The sequence below is a fragment of the Anser anser genome, assembly GCF_964211835.1.
Source record: "Anser anser genome assembly, contig: HAP1_SCAFFOLD_387, whole genome shotgun sequence".
Taxonomy (NCBI): domain Eukaryota; kingdom Metazoa; phylum Chordata; class Aves; order Anseriformes; family Anatidae; genus Anser; species Anser anser.
Window position 1 is genome coordinate 52,469 of NW_028153637.1, and position 16,189 is coordinate 68,657.

Sequence of the window (16,189 nt, forward strand, 5' to 3'; positions counted from 1 at the left end):
TGGGAGCCTTGGAAAGAGCTCTCCTTTCAACCCACATTCCTCTTTCAAAGCAGAGATCCAGCTTATGTGTACTCAAGTCTAGGGTGGATGAAGTGACACAAGCAGTCTGTTTGGGAAGAGCCCCGGTGCTCTTTATTTTCCATTCAGGGGTGGAAAGCGGGGGAGCTTCCCAGCCCCTTTGCTCAGAGCTCCGCTGCTGCTGGCACCGTTCCCAGCACCTTCCCCTCCACTGCGGTACCAGCATCTAGCGCTAGGGAGTCAAAAGAAAAAAGAGGATGAGCAGGTTGTGTACAGGCTGAACACAGAGAAATACTGCAGGCTTAGCTCGGGCCGTGCACGTAGGGGTCTGCTTCCCAGGAAGCTTCAAGGTTGGCGTGAAGTGAGACAGATGCCTCGTGCCCGAGCTCACGACAAGGTCCCCAGGGGTGCAGCTCACCAGCCTGGGGCTGAGTCAGGTGGAGCGGAGGACCCTGGGTATTCTGCACAGGTATTCCCCCTCAGGGCAAGGTGTCCTGGTGTCAGCGCTCTCCAAAGGAAGGACAGACTCTCGGCTTTGGAAAGGGGAGAGGCAGCCATCCAGGGGACCCCTCTGTTTTCAGACAGGACTTTCACATCCCACATGGGAAAGCCTGTTCTGGGTGCCCAGCCGCTCCCTGTCAGGTGTCAGGGAGCTCCAGTCCCAAAGTCTCCAGAGTCTCCAAAGCCCGCGTCTGTCTCGGGAGGGGTGTTGGAGACGTGCCCTCTTTCTCCCAGTGCTGCCCCCAGGGGAAGGATGGGCCTTGCAGCAGTGGGAAGCACCATCCCTTTTTGGAGATACTTACCAGGGGAGCTGCTGCTGCTGCTCTTGCCGCAGCCGGTTTGCCTCCGCAACATTTCTGAATACGCTTTGTTGATGGCGATGTGGCTCCAACCTTTCCAAAACTTGGCGTGCTCGTGGGGAAAGGCGGCTGCAACAACAGGAGAAAGGGATCCCTCAGCCTCTCTCAGACACCCCTTCTGCCTCTCCCGTCATCCAGACCCTGCACCCATGCAGTGCCACCTGCACCCACCCTTCCAACCTGATTTTTAGGCCTTGGTGGTAACCAAGGTCATGCCCGCTTTAGGAGGAATCAAAGGGTGTTAGAGGCAAGCCCAGGACTCAGGGACCAGGCTCCTGGACATGTCCTGACATCACTCAACAGCTACTCCAGTGCCCCAGGACGGGAACGGAGCCGGCACACACTTACTCAGGCCGGAGTCTCTCCAGCTTGGCTGCTGCTCCCAAATCCTCTGCTGGGGCAGGGTTCTCAGCCTTCCTCCACCTCCTCCTGACCTCCTTGCTCCTGGGCTGGGCTGGAGGATGGGGGGTCCAAGCATGTTGGCTGTTGAATCGCTGCAAGGAGAAGACACTCTCATCAAACAGGACTGGACACACAGGTGCTGTTTCCCAGAGGACCTCTTGAAAGGGCCCTGCAACAGGACCTGCGAACCAGGCGACTCGGCGCTGCCAGCCCACGTCTGGCTGCTGCTTTTATCCCTCCCTTTCTGCTGACAACCTCTCCCTCACAGGGAGGAGCAGGCAAAGCCCTGCCCTGCGGCCTGGTGCCCGTCCTGCTCCCACCACCCTGGGACCTGCCGCCCTCGGAGCCCTGGCGGAGAGGATCGCTGCTGTTCTCAGCGCTGTTGATCACTGCCAGTACCTGGGGTATCTGTTGGTCCTCCCCATCAGACCAGGCTTCCCATGCAGCCATTTCTGCCCGGGCTTGCTCTTGTAGCTTTTGGTACGTGGGCCATGAGCAGTCTGTTTGGTCCCACTGTGAAGACAGGTTCCAGACCTCCTGGAGGAAAAAAAAAAAAAACAAAAACACAACAGCAGACAGGATTGGTCTCAGCTGTCCCTCAGGCCTAACCCGCACTCCTGCCCCCTCGCCTCAGCCGGTCTGTCAGCAGTGCTTCGACCCTCAAGGACGAGGGGCCCTGAAGCTAGGCCAGGCTCCTCAACTCGTGACAAACACAGCTGAACAGCCCGCGGTGACCAAAGCCCTCTGCCATCAATGACCCAGAAAGGCCTTGTTCCTTTTCCATGGCCCCTGGTCAAAATGAAATGGCTCGTGGCAACACGGGAGGCAGTAAGAGGCAGGGAAGGTGTGCGGGACGCCACCTTCCGTCTCCTGAGGAAGAGATGAAGGAGGTAACAAACGTGAAAATGAACGCATCCCAAGGGACCTGCTCGGGATCGCTCCACACAAAGAGGCTTTTGCACAGGCCCAAACAGCACGGTCATTGCAGCAAGGCAGAGCAGGTACCTGCAGCGCTCTCCTGGAGGCTTCAGGAGCAGGGAGCGCAGTGGTGGTGGACATGGCTTCAGGAGCTGTTTCCTGCCTGTCTGTCCTCTTCGTCCTGGGGGTGCTGCCTGGACACGGGGGGAGCACGCTGCAAACAGACACCAGGAGGAGGCTGCATGAGCCCAGGGGAATTCGGTCTCCAGTCCGCGCTCGCAAGCTGCGTCAGCCTCTGCAGCAGACGACAGTTCCGCAGCGAGCGGGCGTATTGGACTGGCCGTGTTCACTTCAGCAGAGACAGAGAGAGCCAAACGCGAAGCTGTGGCACCACCTGCCTTCAGGAAGGCTCGGGATGCCCGTATCCAGGCCCTTTTTGGTGGAAGAAGGAGAGGAGCGGTGTCTTGTGCAAGGACAGGAGCCGAGAGACACCATTATGGCCCACCCGGGCTTTACCTCAGCTTCTCCTCTGTGGCCCTGAAACACGGTGCGCTTACGGGTGGAAAACAGGTTATCGCTGGGGAGCCAGTAGCATCGGAGAAAACCGTCAGGTAAGGAGGGCAGTCATGCCACCTCCCTACCTCAGCACTCTCTTGTGCCTGCCACAACGTTTGGGATAGCATTTGAAAAAAATGCCTGAAAGAAACTTTTCCATCTGGTATCACAGCTCCTTAGGCTGGAAGAAACAGCAGGGGAGATGGGGCCACGGCAATCCTAAGCCACGGTGAGACATGTTAGAATGAAGGCAGGGGACATTTGCTCCCACAGACAAGAAGATGGACTCTGCTGCAATGTGGGGGGACTCCTGAAGGGAGAAGAGCTTCTGCAACAAGGCCCTGCATTCAGCTCCCCCAGGGATCGGGGCCCTGGTGGAAAATGAAGCTGGTGTGCCAGTCTCAGGCAAACGTGCTGCACGCTTGCCATCCGTTGAGAGAGCGGCCTCCGCTAGGACGTGTGTCAGGAGCCACCCTGCGGCTGGTGGGTCCAAAGGGGACATCTCTCCTGTGTGGCTGCAAGTGGCTCCTTCCTCCTTTCCCCCAGGGGTCTCACCTGGTAGACGGCTTCTTCTCCACATCTTGCTGCCTTGTGCCCGGCTCCCAGCTTGTCAGGATGGGGACGGAAAGCCTCTTCCTCCTCTGCAGCAGCTTGCCAGGATGGCACTCTGAAACTAGAAAAGGAGGAAGCTCTTCAGAGCAGCTGCGTGGGCACTGCCTTTTAACCTGGTTCAAGTCAGCCAGCACGGGACAGGGACCACCTCCAGACAGCAGGGACCTGTTCCCTTACCTCTTCTCATCCTGCGCTCTCCTGCAGCTTCCTCCTGTGAGGTGGTGGAAGCTTTGGCCTCTGGCCTTCTCCTCACAGTCAGATGAAACCTGGCAAACAAACGATGACACGGGCTTGAAGAAGGCTGGCCTCCTTCCCGTTGCAGCTTGCTGGCAGTAATCCTCCTGGTGTCGCGCAAGGCATGGCATCCCTTTTCCGTCATGTCCATGCATGGGGTTTGTTGTCAGTCTTCCCGCAGCACCAGAAAAGGTAGCCTAAATTCCCCTCCACATGCAGGCAACTCTCTCTGACGGGAATCGCAGCAGCGCAGGCACAAGAAACACAACCACAATGCCCCTCCTCTCCAGGTGAAGACACTCGTAGCCGAAACTCAGCAGTAGATAACCAGGAACCAGTCCCCGGGGTTTAGCCCTGACTGGGTGCTGAAGGTGGAGACCCAGCCGCGCACGTTCCAAAGCAGGAGGTGGGAAGCCTCCCGCTGGGTCAGCCAAGGGCTGCGGAGGAAACACACTCACCTTGGGAACATCGGGATCCCACGAGCGGTGGTCTCTCCACTGAAGGCGGTCAGATGTGCCGGCCACATTCTCTGCAAAGAGACACAGACCTGCTGGAGGGTTTCTGAGGCGGTTTTCTCACGGCTCTCATTGACAGGAAGCAAACCTGTCTCCCAAGCCAAAAGAAAGCCTTCTCTCCAAAGCCCTCCTCCAAAGCCTCTTCCATGAACCTTTGTTCTGCTCTGGAGGAGCTGCATGGCAGAATATGGAGGCTGTACAGTAACACTGCCAGGCTTTTTGCAGGGGCAAGCGCCCAGATGCTCAGAAGAAACTCTCTTTGTTAATGGAGAAAGCAGCTAAGGGGGCAAGCGTGGGGAAAGGCATTTGACTGGCCTGCCATGTCCAGGCTGGCCAACAGCGGTCGGATTCCTCACCCTTTGCTAGGATTCCCAAAGAAATTGAAGTAGCCCCCAAAACCTCACCAACTTACACTGTGGAGCAGTGCGACCAGGTCCGCAGTGCTCTCCAGACGTTTGACACAGTCCAGATAAAAGTTCATGCAGAGGAAACCATCTTTGCACGTCAGAACACCAATGTCCCTGAAGGCAAAGGGGACGTGCTCCTTGCTCCTCAGGAGGAAGCAGTACAACAGGATGGTCTCTTGCACACAGTTCTTCACCACGTGCAGTGGGAAGGAGGTGGCTCGCGATAGCTGCACGTAGTTCAGCGGCTCGATCTTGACACCATCTGCAAGGAGAAGCAACATCCTCAGTGCCACAGCAAGCCCAAGTTGCTTGCAACATTCAGAACAAGTTCCCAGAGAAAGGGTCGCTAAGAGAAAGAGCTCCTGGGGCACGGTTTCTTTTGGGGAACTCAAGCTGTACCCTGACCGTCGGAGACAATCCTCTACTTCTCCCGGGCCTTTCCAAAGAGCAGGGAGAACAAACCGTTCCGGACATGGGGCAGGAAGAGGGGGGCTGCTGCCTTCTCACCAGGGAGGAGCTCAGTGGGACAGTAGATCTCCTCCAGCCACAACTCATCGATGTCCAGCTCGAAGAAAGGCCTTCGAACCAAGAGCGGCTCTTCTTTGCCATGGAATTGCTCTTGGACAACAGCAAAGGTCCCGAGTCCCGCAACCCGAACGCCCTGCACACAGAAAAGACAGAAAGGCCGATGAGGGAGTTCTTGAGAGATGGGAAAAGGGATGACTGTCAGAGCAGGGGGACACTGCTCTGTGCCCTGCCCGCTCCTGAGGGACAATGGGGCAAGGTGGGGCACTTTGGAAAGCTTTGCAAAAGAGCCGCATCCTCTGTTTCTTTCGTCTCCCCCCTCACAGGATTTGCCAACATCCCTTGGCTAGAGAAGCGCCCGGAGGTTTCCAGCACACGGATTAGGCCTGGGACTGACTCCCAGCAATTGTCCTAGGCACGGAGCCAGGATATTCCCCCATCTCTCTGCTCGCCCTCCCCACTCAGACCGCAGGGAAGAGGGAAGCCCTAGGGTGTGCCAAACACCTGAGAGGCAGAGCACATCTGGCCTTGGTTTCTCTCCCAGCTGGCCAAGAAGCTGCTCCGGGCACCCCGGGCAGTCTTAGAGCACTGCCACGGTGCTCGGGCAGGGATTGCTCTGCAGGGCCCAGGACACCAACCCACCTTATCCCGCTTCAGCTCTTCCAGGATGTACTTGGATACAGCATCCCAGATAGCCTCAGTCTCTGGAAAGCGAGGAAAAGACACGTCAGGCTCCAGGCCAGCCAGCTCACAACCTCTTGGCAAGCACCTCACCCAGGCGATGACACATGCAGGCATACACAAGCATCCCAGAAAAACACCATGCAGGCACTCCTGGGACATTCCTGAGAGGCCTGTGGGACCTGCAGGCCACGCCAGTCTCTGGGACACCAGAGGTCTTTCCTCCCAGAGCCAGATCCCAAAGAGGCACCAGCTCCCAGGGAAAGCTGGCCCTGGACTGTCCCCCATCAGGAGAAGTCTGAGCCATGGCCAGAGGAGCCCTGGGCCTCAGGACAGCCCTGGCATCAGGACCCAGGAGTCCTGGCTGCCACATTGTCCCCTGAGCCCAGCGGGACCCTCAGGCAGGGCTCTCGTGGCAGCCACCAGCTCTGTGCAGCACCACCACCACCCCCCAGCCCAGGACCTGCAGCTTGGGACAGCTGACAGCCCCTGGGACACCCCTTGGGAAGGGGCTCCTGACACCCTCACCTTTGGGGGAGAGCTGCAGGAGCACTGGGAATGCAGAAGTCAGATCAGAGGTGATGGTCACACTCCAGCAACCCTCCATCTCACTTGCTGCTGGCCCTCAGCTCAGGACAAGGGATGCCCGCCCTGGCTCCTCAACCACAGCTCCTCTGCAAGGTGCCCCTGCTCCTCCGCCCGTCAGCGAGGGTCGCCCAGTGCAACCTTGCTGCCTGCTGCCCCCACTCCTGGCCACAGAAGGACAGCGGTGGGGAGCACCCAAGCAGTGCCCAGCAGGGACCAGGCCTTGCAGGGAAGTGCCGGCACTGGCGCTGCTCCAGTGAAGATATCCTGGTGATGCAGTGCATCCCCCTGTGACATCAGCACGTGTCATCTGAAGGCTTATGATGTCAGCAGCATGGAGACAGCACAGCTCAGGAGAGAGACGAGAGATTTCCTTTCTTGTCCTGAGAAACAGTCACCTCCCTTCTGCCCAGTTCTTTAGCAGCAGTTCCTGGCAAAGCCACCAGGAACATCTCCACATGGTGACAAAGGCCATAGAATAAAGGATTGGAGTGCTGGAGAAGTCCCCACTGTCTGCCTGCCCCAACACGCCTCTGCTCTGACCCTCTGACATCCCCCTGTGACATCAGCACGTGTCATTTGAAGGCCTATGAGGTCAGCAGCAAGGAGATGGCGCAGGTCGGGAGAGAGACGAGAGATTTCCCTTCTTGTCCTGAGAAACTGTCACCTCCCTTCTGCCCTGTTCTTTTCCACAGGATCTTGACAAATCTACCAGGAACATCTCCAAATGGTGACAAAGGCCATTGGATATAGGAAGTGGAGCGCTGGAAAAGTCACCGCTGTGTTCCTGCCCCAACACACCTCTGATCTTGGAAGCCCTTCCAGGAAGGTGAGGTTTGAGGCCTGTCCTGGGGCTGGGCCTTTTTCAAGAAAAAGATGGGAGCAAAGGCACCTGGGATACAGCAGTCCCTCACCGCACCTGAACTTGGCTGAACAACAGCCAGCCTTTGCTGTTGTCCGAGTAGGATGTGTTATACGGAGGGAATTGCAGCCCCGCACATCCCACGGGGCTCTGTGCTTTGAGGAGGCCTCAGCACCATCCCCCTGTCTGCCATGCGGGAGGCAGAGGTGGTACACGAGGGAATGGCAAACATACCCTCAGCACGTCATGGTGAGGGAGAGGAGTAGGGCATGCGCTGCAGATGAAGAGGAGAGTGGGGAGAACCGTCTGGGACAGACGCAGCGTGCTCCTGAAGGCTGCCGCAGCCTCCCCGCGGCCCGTGGCCATGATTCCCCCCCCTGCCATCACCCCACCCCCACTCCCCCCCGGCTGTTTTCCAGGTCAGCGTGGATCATCCCACAGCCTCAACAGAACGTATGGGTGACCATGGCTAATGCCACAGGCCAGGATATTACGTGCCTGAGTCTTGCTGCACCGCAGCACCCCTTTTGCATCTGTCGGGTCGGAGCGCTGCTGAGACGGGAACGGCTAGCCCGCTTATGTGACCAAGCCATGGCCTGAGAGCCACGCTGCGAGGCCTGGAGCGACTCCTGGAATGGTTGGTTATCCAGAGCTGGGCAGACACCAAGCCTCCCGTCCCAAGAATTGAGCCTCCTGGGCTCGTTGCCAGCGACCTACTGCACATTTTTCACCTATACAGGGAAAAACAACTCAGTGTCATGGTGGGTGAATAGTACGGAACCTGGTTTGGCTAGTGCTCGAGCGTTAACCACCCTGAATCGCCTAGCGTGCTGACTAAGTAAATTTAGTGATGCCACTAGTGCTGCGCTACCTGGCTTGCTGCTTGACGTAAATATTAATAAGGCATGCTACGCTACAAAATAGAGCTGGGATTGATTTTTGTTACTTGTCCATGGTCATGATTGCGAGGACTTTGCAGGTATGTCTTATATGAACCTGAGTGATCATTCCCACTTGGTACACGTGAAGATACAGGAATTACAAGAATTAACCAAACAACTGAAGACAAATGATAGCAGGACCCCATTTGGAGACTGGACATGAGGGTGGCCGTGGCTACAAAACTACTGTTATTTGGTTGCTTATTATGTGTAATTTTTCCTGTGCATTGCATTCTGTCTTCCATGTCTATTGTCCCTGGTGCGGTCAGTAAGAGCTTGACTCAGCCCTGATCGGGCACTGCCATGTGCGGTGCCTTGGCAGCATGGCTGTGGGACCACGCGTGGGGCAGTGGGGCGATAAGGTCTCCCTTGAGCCTCCTAGGAGGAATGCAGGAACATTTACCGAGCAGCCAGGGATCAAGTTCAGAAAGCTAAGCCCCACCAGAATTGACTCTTGTCAGGAGCGTCAGGGGCAACAGGAAGGGCTTCTACAGGTATATTGGTGATAAAAGTAAGACTAGGGAAAACGTGGGCCCTCTGCTGAAGGAAATGGGAGACCTGGTTACGTGGTACATGGAGGAGGCTGGGGTAGTCAATGACTTTTTTGCTTCAGTCTTCACTGTCAAGTGCTCTAGCCACACTAGCCAATTCACAGAATACAAAGGAACAGACTGGGAGAATGAGGTACTGCAGAGCCTCCTGGGAACTATTCCAAGGCACGTGGAAAACAAAGAGGTGCTTGGTGACAGTCAGCGTGGCTCCAGTAAGGGCAGATCATGCCTGAAAAATCTGGTGGCCTTCTACAGCAGGGTTACAGCACTGGTGGATAGGGGAAGAGCAGCTGCCGTCATCTACCTGGACTTCTGCAAGGCATTTGACACTGTCCTGCATGACATCCTTGTCTCCAAATTGGAGAGTCGTGGATATGATGGATGAGCAACTCCATGGGCAAGGAATTGGCTGGATGGTTGCACTCAGAGAGTTGTGGTCAACGGCTTCATGCCCAAGTGGAGATCAGTGATGAGTCGTGTCCCTCAGGAGTCAGTATGGGGCCGGCACTATTTAATATATTTGTCAGCGACATGGACGGTAGATTGAGTGCACTCTCAGCACGTTTGCTGATGACTCTAAGCTGTGTGGCACGGTCGACACGCTGGAGGGAAGGGATGCCATCCAGGGGGACCTGCACAGGCTTGAGAGCTGGGCCGATGCAAACCTCGTGAGGTTCAACAAGGCCAAGTGGAAGGTCCTGCACCTGGATCAGGGCAATCCTAAGCACAAATCCAGGCTGGGTGGAGAATGGGTTGAGAGCAGCCCTGAGAAGGGCCTGGGAGCATTGGTGGGTGAGAGACTCCGCATGAACTGGCAATGTGCACATGCCATAAAAAAAAAGAAAGCCAGCCGTATCGCGGGCTGCATCAAAAGAAGTGTGGCCACGAGGCTGATCAGAGGGTTGTCCCACGAAGACAGGCTGGGAGAGTTGTTCAGTCTAGAGAAGAGAAGGCTCTGGGCAGACCTCATTGCAGCCTTCCAGTACCAAAAGGGGGCCTCCAAGAAAGCTGCGCAGGGACTCTTTCTCAGGGGGTGTAGTGATAGGACAAGGACTAGTGGTTTTAAACTAAAAAGGAGTAGATTTGGAGTAGATATAGGGCTACTCGGCTCCACCAGGTCTAAATCTCTGAACGTTAAGGCTACTTCTTTGCAACTGTGCATTTCCCGTCTCTACCTGATTCTTCAGGCATTTGGAAAGTTCGGTCTGTAGAAGGCTCAGCCTTTGCCTGATTCTGTCAGTTTTCTTCCAGCTCTCTACTATCATTTCTCATCTCCAGAGCTGGAAGTGATCAGGATCCAGGAGGTCTTGTACGTGCTTTGGTGAGCATTTCTTTTCAGCCCCTAAACGCTGAATACCAGCCACCAGGCCTGCAGTTTGAGCCATCTGTGCCTCTTACTTGTCTCCTCATGCTCTGTAAACATCTTTTCAATCCACTTGTTCCAATCAACCAAGAATTTACTAGCACAGGTCCCATTTGGGTGCCCACACAATGCTCTAGTTTCCTTGTAAATATAACCCTAAGGGAACAGAAGCAAAGGATCGGTCCCCCAGCATATTATAAGCATTATGTACACGCAATCTCAGCAAGACACACAACTTGACCAGATCCTGCTGACTACCCCAGATGCTCTGGAGCCCAGTACAGACCGATACCACCCAGCATGGTCCTGCCCGGCCACTGGAACCCAGCCCAGTGCCCAGGGTCCCCAGCTCTCCGCCCAGGCTGAGGGACACGGCTGCCAGTTTCCCCTTTGCAGGTTCAACCAGCAACGAAGCTGAGCACCTGTGCCAGGGACACCCAGGGAGGACACTGATACAGCTGGTCACACAAACGACCACAGACAAGGCGCTGCTTGCAACAGCACCCACACACAGGACACACGTAACACACAGGCACAGACAGCCGAGTCCCCTCCTGCCTGGGGCTGGCAGAGACAGCAGGTCACTGCTGCAGGCACACACATGGCACTCTCGGGGTTCACAAGCACATACACACCCGCACACCTGGCCCTGAGAGTCCTTTCAGATGCCCTCAGGTTCCCCATGCCTCTGCCTGCTCCTCGTCCCCATGGGCCTCCCCTCCAGGTCTGCCACGGAGCTCCCCTAGCTAGGAGGGAGCTATGGGGACGTGGGCTGAGACACAGACTTTTGCACTGGAAATGCGCGCAACTGGCAGCGATGAGTATCATGACGGGAAGCCACACTTAAGACAGCACAGGCATAGCAATGGGAGCCTTGGAAAGAGCTCTCCTTTCAACCCACATTCCTCTTTCAAAGCAGAGATCCAGCTTATGTGTACTCAAGTCTAGGGTGGATGAAGTGACACAAGCAGTCTGTTTGGGAAGAGCCCCGGTGCTCTTTATTTTCCATTCAGGGGTGGAAAGCGGGGGAGCTTCCCAGCCCCTTTGCTCAGAGCTCCGCTGCTGCTGGCACCGTTCCCAGCACCTTCCCCTCCACTGCGGTACCAGCATCTAGCGCTAGGGAGTCAAAAGAAAAAAGAGGATGAGCAGGTTGTGTACAGGCTGAACACAGAGAAATACTGCAGGCTTAGCTCGGGCCGTGCACGTAGGGGTCTGCTTCCCAGGAAGCTTCAAGGTTGGCGTGAAGTGAGACAGATGCCTCGTGCCCGAGCTCACGACAAGGTCCCCAGGGGTGCAGCTCACCAGCCTGGGGCTGAGTCAGGTGGAGCGGAGGACCCTGGGTATTCTGCACAGGTATTCCCCCTCAGGGCAAGGTGTCCTGGTGTCAGCGCTCTCCAAAGGAAGGACAGACTCTCGGCTTTGGAAAGGGGAGAGGCAGCCATCCAGGGGACCCCTCTGTTTTCAGACAGGACTTTCACATCCCACATGGGAAAGCCTGTTCTGGGTGCCCAGCCGCTCCCTGTCAGGTGTCAGGGAGCTCCAGTCCCAAAGTCTCCAGAGTCTCCAAAGCCCGCGTCTGTCTCGGGAGGGGTGTTGGAGACGTGCCCTCTTTCTCCCAGTGCTGCCCCCAGGGGAAGGATGGGCCTTGCAGCAGTGGGAAGCACCATCCCTTTTTGGAGATACTTACCAGGGGAGCTGCTGCTGCTGCTCTTGCCGCAGCCGGTTTGCCTCCGCAACATTTCTGAATACGCTTTGTTGATGGCGATGTGGCTCCAACCTTTCCAAAACTTGGCGTGCTCGTGGGGAAAGGCGGCTGCAACAACAGGAGAAAGGGATCCCTCAGCCTCTCTCAGACACCCCTTCTGCCTCTCCCGTCATCCAGACCCTGCACCCATGCAGTGCCACCTGCACCCACCCTTCCAACCTGATTTTTAGGCCTTGGTGGTAACCAAGGTCATGCCCGCTTTAGGAGGAATCAAAGGGTGTTAGAGGCAAGCCCAGGACTCAGGGACCAGGCTCCTGGACATGTCCTGACATCACTCAACAGCTACTCCAGTGCCCCAGGACGGGAACGGAGCCGGCACACACTTACTCAGGCCGGAGTCTCTCCAGCTTGGCTGCTGCTCCCAAATCCTCTGCTGGGGCAGGGTTCTCAGCCTTCCTCCACCTCCTCCTGACCTCCTTGCTCCTGGGCTGGGCTGGAGGATGGGGGGTCCAAGCATGTTGGCTGTTGAATCGCTGCAAGGAGAAGACACTCTCATCAAACAGGACTGGACACACAGGTGCTGTTTCCCAGAGGACCTCTTGAAAGGGCCCTGCAACAGGACCTGCGAACCAGGCGACTCGGCGCTGCCAGCCCACGTCTGGCTGCTGCTTTTATCCCTCCCTTTCTGCTGACAACCTCTCCCTCACAGGGAGGAGCAGGCAAAGCCCTGCCCTGCGGCCTGGTGCCCGTCCTGCTCCCACCACCCTGGGACCTGCCGCCCTCGGAGCCCTGGCGGAGAGGATCGCTGCTGTTCTCAGCGCTGTTGATCACTGCCAGTACCTGGGGTATCTGTTGGTCCTCCCCATCAGACCAGGCTTCCCATGCAGCCATTTCTGCCCGGGCTTGCTCTTGTAGCTTTTGGTACGTGGGCCATGAGCAGTCTGTTTGGTCCCACTGTGAAGACAGGTTCCAGACCTCCTGGAGGAAAAAAAAAAAAAACAAAAACACAACAGCAGACAGGATTGGTCTCAGCTGTCCCTCAGGCCTAACCCGCACTCCTGCCCCCTCGCCTCAGCCGGTCTGTCAGCAGTGCTTCGACCCTCAAGGACGAGGGGCCCTGAAGCTAGGCCAGGCTCCTCAACTCGTGACAAACACAGCTGAACAGCCCGCGGTGACCAAAGCCCTCTGCCATCAATGACCCAGAAAGGCCTTGTTCCTTTTCCATGGCCCCTGGTCAAAATGAAATGGCTCGTGGCAACACGGGAGGCAGTAAGAGGCAGGGAAGGTGTGCGGGACGCCACCTTCCGTCTCCTGAGGAAGAGATGAAGGAGGTAACAAACGTGAAAATGAACGCATCCCAAGGGACCTGCTCGGGATCGCTCCACACAAAGAGGCTTTTGCACAGGCCCAAACAGCACGGTCATTGCAGCAAGGCAGAGCAGGTACCTGCAGCGCTCTCCTGGAGGCTTCAGGAGCAGGGAGCGCAGTGGTGGTGGACATGGCTTCAGGAGCTGTTTCCTGCCTGTCTGTCCTCTTCGTCCTGGGGGTGCTGCCTGGACACGGGGGGAGCACGCTGCAAACAGACACCAGGAGGAGGCTGCATGAGCCCAGGGGAATTCGGTCTCCAGTCCGCGCTCGCAAGCTGCGTCAGCCTCTGCAGCAGACGACAGTTCCGCAGCGAGCGGGCGTATTGGACTGGCCGTGTTCACTTCAGCAGAGACAGAGAGAGCCAAACGCGAAGCTGTGGCACCACCTGCCTTCAGGAAGGCTCGGGATGCCCGTATCCAGGCCCTTTTTGGTGGAAGAAGGAGAGGAGCGGTGTCTTGTGCAAGGACAGGAGCCGAGAGACACCATTATGGCCCACCCGGGCTTTACCTCAGCTTCTCCTCTGTGGCCCTGAAACGCGGTGCGCTTACGGGTGGAAAACAGGTTATCGCTGGGGAGCCAGTAGCATCGGAGAAAACCGTCAGGTAAGGAGGGCAGTCATGCCACCTCCCTACCTCAGCACTCTCTTGTGCCTGCCACAACGTTTGGGATAGCATTTGAAAAAAATGCCTGAAAGAAACTTTTCCATCTGGTATCACAGCTCCTTAGGCTGGAAGAAACAGCAGGGGAGATGGGGCCACGGCAATCCTAAGCCACGGTGAGACATGTTAGAATGAAGGCAGGGGACATTTGCTCCCACAGACAAGAAGATGGACTCTGCTGCAATGTGGGGGGACTCCTGAAGGGAGAAGAGCTTCTGCAACAAGGCCCTGCATTCAGCTCCCCCAGGGATCGGGGCCCTGGTGGAAAATGAAGCTGGTGTGCCAGTCTCAGGCAAACGTGCTGCACGCTTGCCATCCGTTGAGAGAGCGGCCTCCGCTAGGACGTGTGTCAGGAGCCACCCTGCGGCTGGTGGGTCCAAAGGGGACATCTCTCCTGTGTGGCTGCAAGTGGCTCCTTCCTCCTTTCCCCCAGGGGTCTCACCTGGTAGACGGCTTCTTCTCCACATCTTGCTGCCTTGTGCCCGGCTCCCAGCTTGTCAGGATGGGGACGGAAAGCCTCTTCCTCCTCTGCAGCAGCTTGCCAGGATGGCACTCTGAAACTAGAAAAGGAGGAAGCTCTTCAGAGCAGCCGCGTGGGCACTGCCTTTTAACCTGGTTCAAGTCAGCCAGCACGGGACAGGGACCACCTCCAGACAGCAGGGACCTGTTCCCTTACCTCTTCTCATCCTGCGCTCTCCTGCAGCTTCCTCCTGTGAGGTGGTGGAAGCTTTGGCCTCTGGCCTTCTCCTCACAGTCAGATGAAACCTGGCAAACAAACGATGACACGGGCTTGAAGAAGGCTGGCCTCCTTCCCGTTGCAGCTTGCTGGCAGTAATCCTCCTGGTGTCGCGCAAGGCATGGCATCCCTTTTCCGTCATGTCCATGCATGGGGTTTGTTGTCAGTCTTCCCGCAGCACCAGAAAAGGTAGCCTAAATTCCCCTCCACATGCAGGCAACTCTCTCTGACGGGAATCGCAGCAGCGCAGGCACAAGAAACACAACCACAATGCCCCTCCTCTCCAGGTGAAGACACTCGTAGCCGAAACTCAGCAGTAGATAACCAGGAACCAGTCCCCGGGGTTTAGCCCTGACTGGGTGCTGAAGGTGGAGACCCAGCCGCGCACGTTCCAAAGCAGGAGGTGGGAAGCCTCCCGCTGGGTCAGCCAAGGGCTGCGGAGGAAACACACTCACCTTGGGAACATCGGGATCCCACGAGCGGTGGTCTCTCCACTGAAGGCGGTCAGATGTGCCGGCCACATTCTCTGCAAAGAGACACAGACCTGCTGGAGGGTTTCTGAGGCGGTTTTCTCACGGCTCTCATTGACAGGAAGCAAACCTGTCTCCCAAGCCAAAAGAAAGCCTTCTCTCCAAAGCCCTCCTCCAAAGCCTCTTCCATGAACCTTTGTTCTGCTCTGGAGGAGCTGCATGGCAGAATATGGAGGCTGTACAGTAACACTGCCAGGCTTTTTGCAGGGGCAAGCGCCCAGATGCTCAGAAGAAACTCTCTTTGTTAATGGAGAAAGCAGCTAAGGGGGCAAGCGTGGGGAAAGGCATTTGACTGGCCTGCCATGTCCAGGCTGGCCAACAGCGGTCGGATTCCTCACCCTTTGCTAGGATTCCCAAAGAAATTGAAGTAGCCCCCAAAACCTCACCAACTTACACTGTGGAGCAGTGCGACCAGGTCCGCAGTGCTCTCCAGACGTTTGACACAGTCCAGATAAAAGTTCATGCAGAGGAAACCATCTTTGCACGTCAGAACACCAATGTCCCTGAAGGCAAAGGGGACGTGCTCCTTGCTCCTCAGGAGGAAGCAGTACAACAGGATGGTCTCTTGCACACAGTTCTTCACCACGTGCAGTGGGAAGGAGGTGGCTCGCGATAGCTGCACGTAGTTCAGCGGCTCGATCTTGACACCATCTGCAAGGAGAAGCAACATCCTCAGTGCCACAGCAAGCCCAAGTTGCTTGCAACATTCAGAACAAGTTCCCAGAGAAAGGGTCGCTAAGAGAAAGAGCTCCTGGGGCACGGTTTCTTTTGGGGAACTCAAGCTGTACCCTGACCGTCGGAGACAATCCTCTACTTCTCCCGGGCCTTTCCAAAGAGCAGGGAGAACAAACCGTTCCGGACATGGGGCAGGAAGAGGGGGGCTGCTGCCTTCTCACCAGGGAGGAGCTCAGTGGGACAGTAGATCTCCTCCAGCCACAACTCATCGATGTCCAGCTCGAAGAAAGGCCTTCGAACCAAGAGCGGCTCTTCTTTGCCATGGAATTGCTCTTGGACAACAGCAAAGGTCCCGAGTCCCGCAACCCGAACGCCCTGCACACAGAAAAGACAGAAAGGCCGATGAGGGAGTTCTTGAGAGATGGGAAAAGGGATGACTGTCAGAGCAGGGGGACACTGCTCTGTGCCCTGCCCGCTCCTGAGGGAC

At 56.7% G+C, this 16,189-nt stretch overlaps 2 protein-coding genes across 2 annotated transcripts; both read right to left on the reverse strand.

Annotated features, from left to right (window-relative positions):
- Positions 1–182: 182 nt before the first annotated feature.
- On the reverse strand, positions 183–15,434 carry LOC310891734 (uncharacterized protein; the record flags this gene model as incomplete). Its single annotated transcript, XM_083853974.1, has 9 exons — positions 15,422–15,434; positions 14,953–15,023; positions 14,204–14,526; positions 4,527–4,783; positions 4,058–4,128; positions 1,680–1,817; positions 1,227–1,372; positions 822–947; positions 183–250 (listed from the first exon to the last, which is right to left on the reverse strand). The coding sequence occupies exons 3-9, from the start codon at positions 14,226–14,228 to the stop codon at positions 183–185; spliced, it is 831 nt and encodes a 276-aa protein (XP_083710100.1). The 5' UTR covers positions 14,229–14,526; positions 14,953–15,023; positions 15,422–15,434.
- Positions 11,078–13,304, reverse strand: LOC310891728 (uncharacterized protein; the record flags this gene model as incomplete). The annotated part of the gene is made up of 5 exons (XM_083853969.1): positions 13,181–13,304; positions 12,507–12,712; positions 12,122–12,267; positions 11,717–11,842; positions 11,078–11,145 (listed from the first exon to the last, which is right to left on the reverse strand). Exons 1-5 carry the CDS (start codon positions 13,232–13,234, stop codon positions 11,078–11,080), a joined length of 600 nt encoding a protein of 199 aa, XP_083710095.1. The 5' UTR covers positions 13,235–13,304.
- Positions 15,435–16,189: the final 755 nt, after the last annotated feature.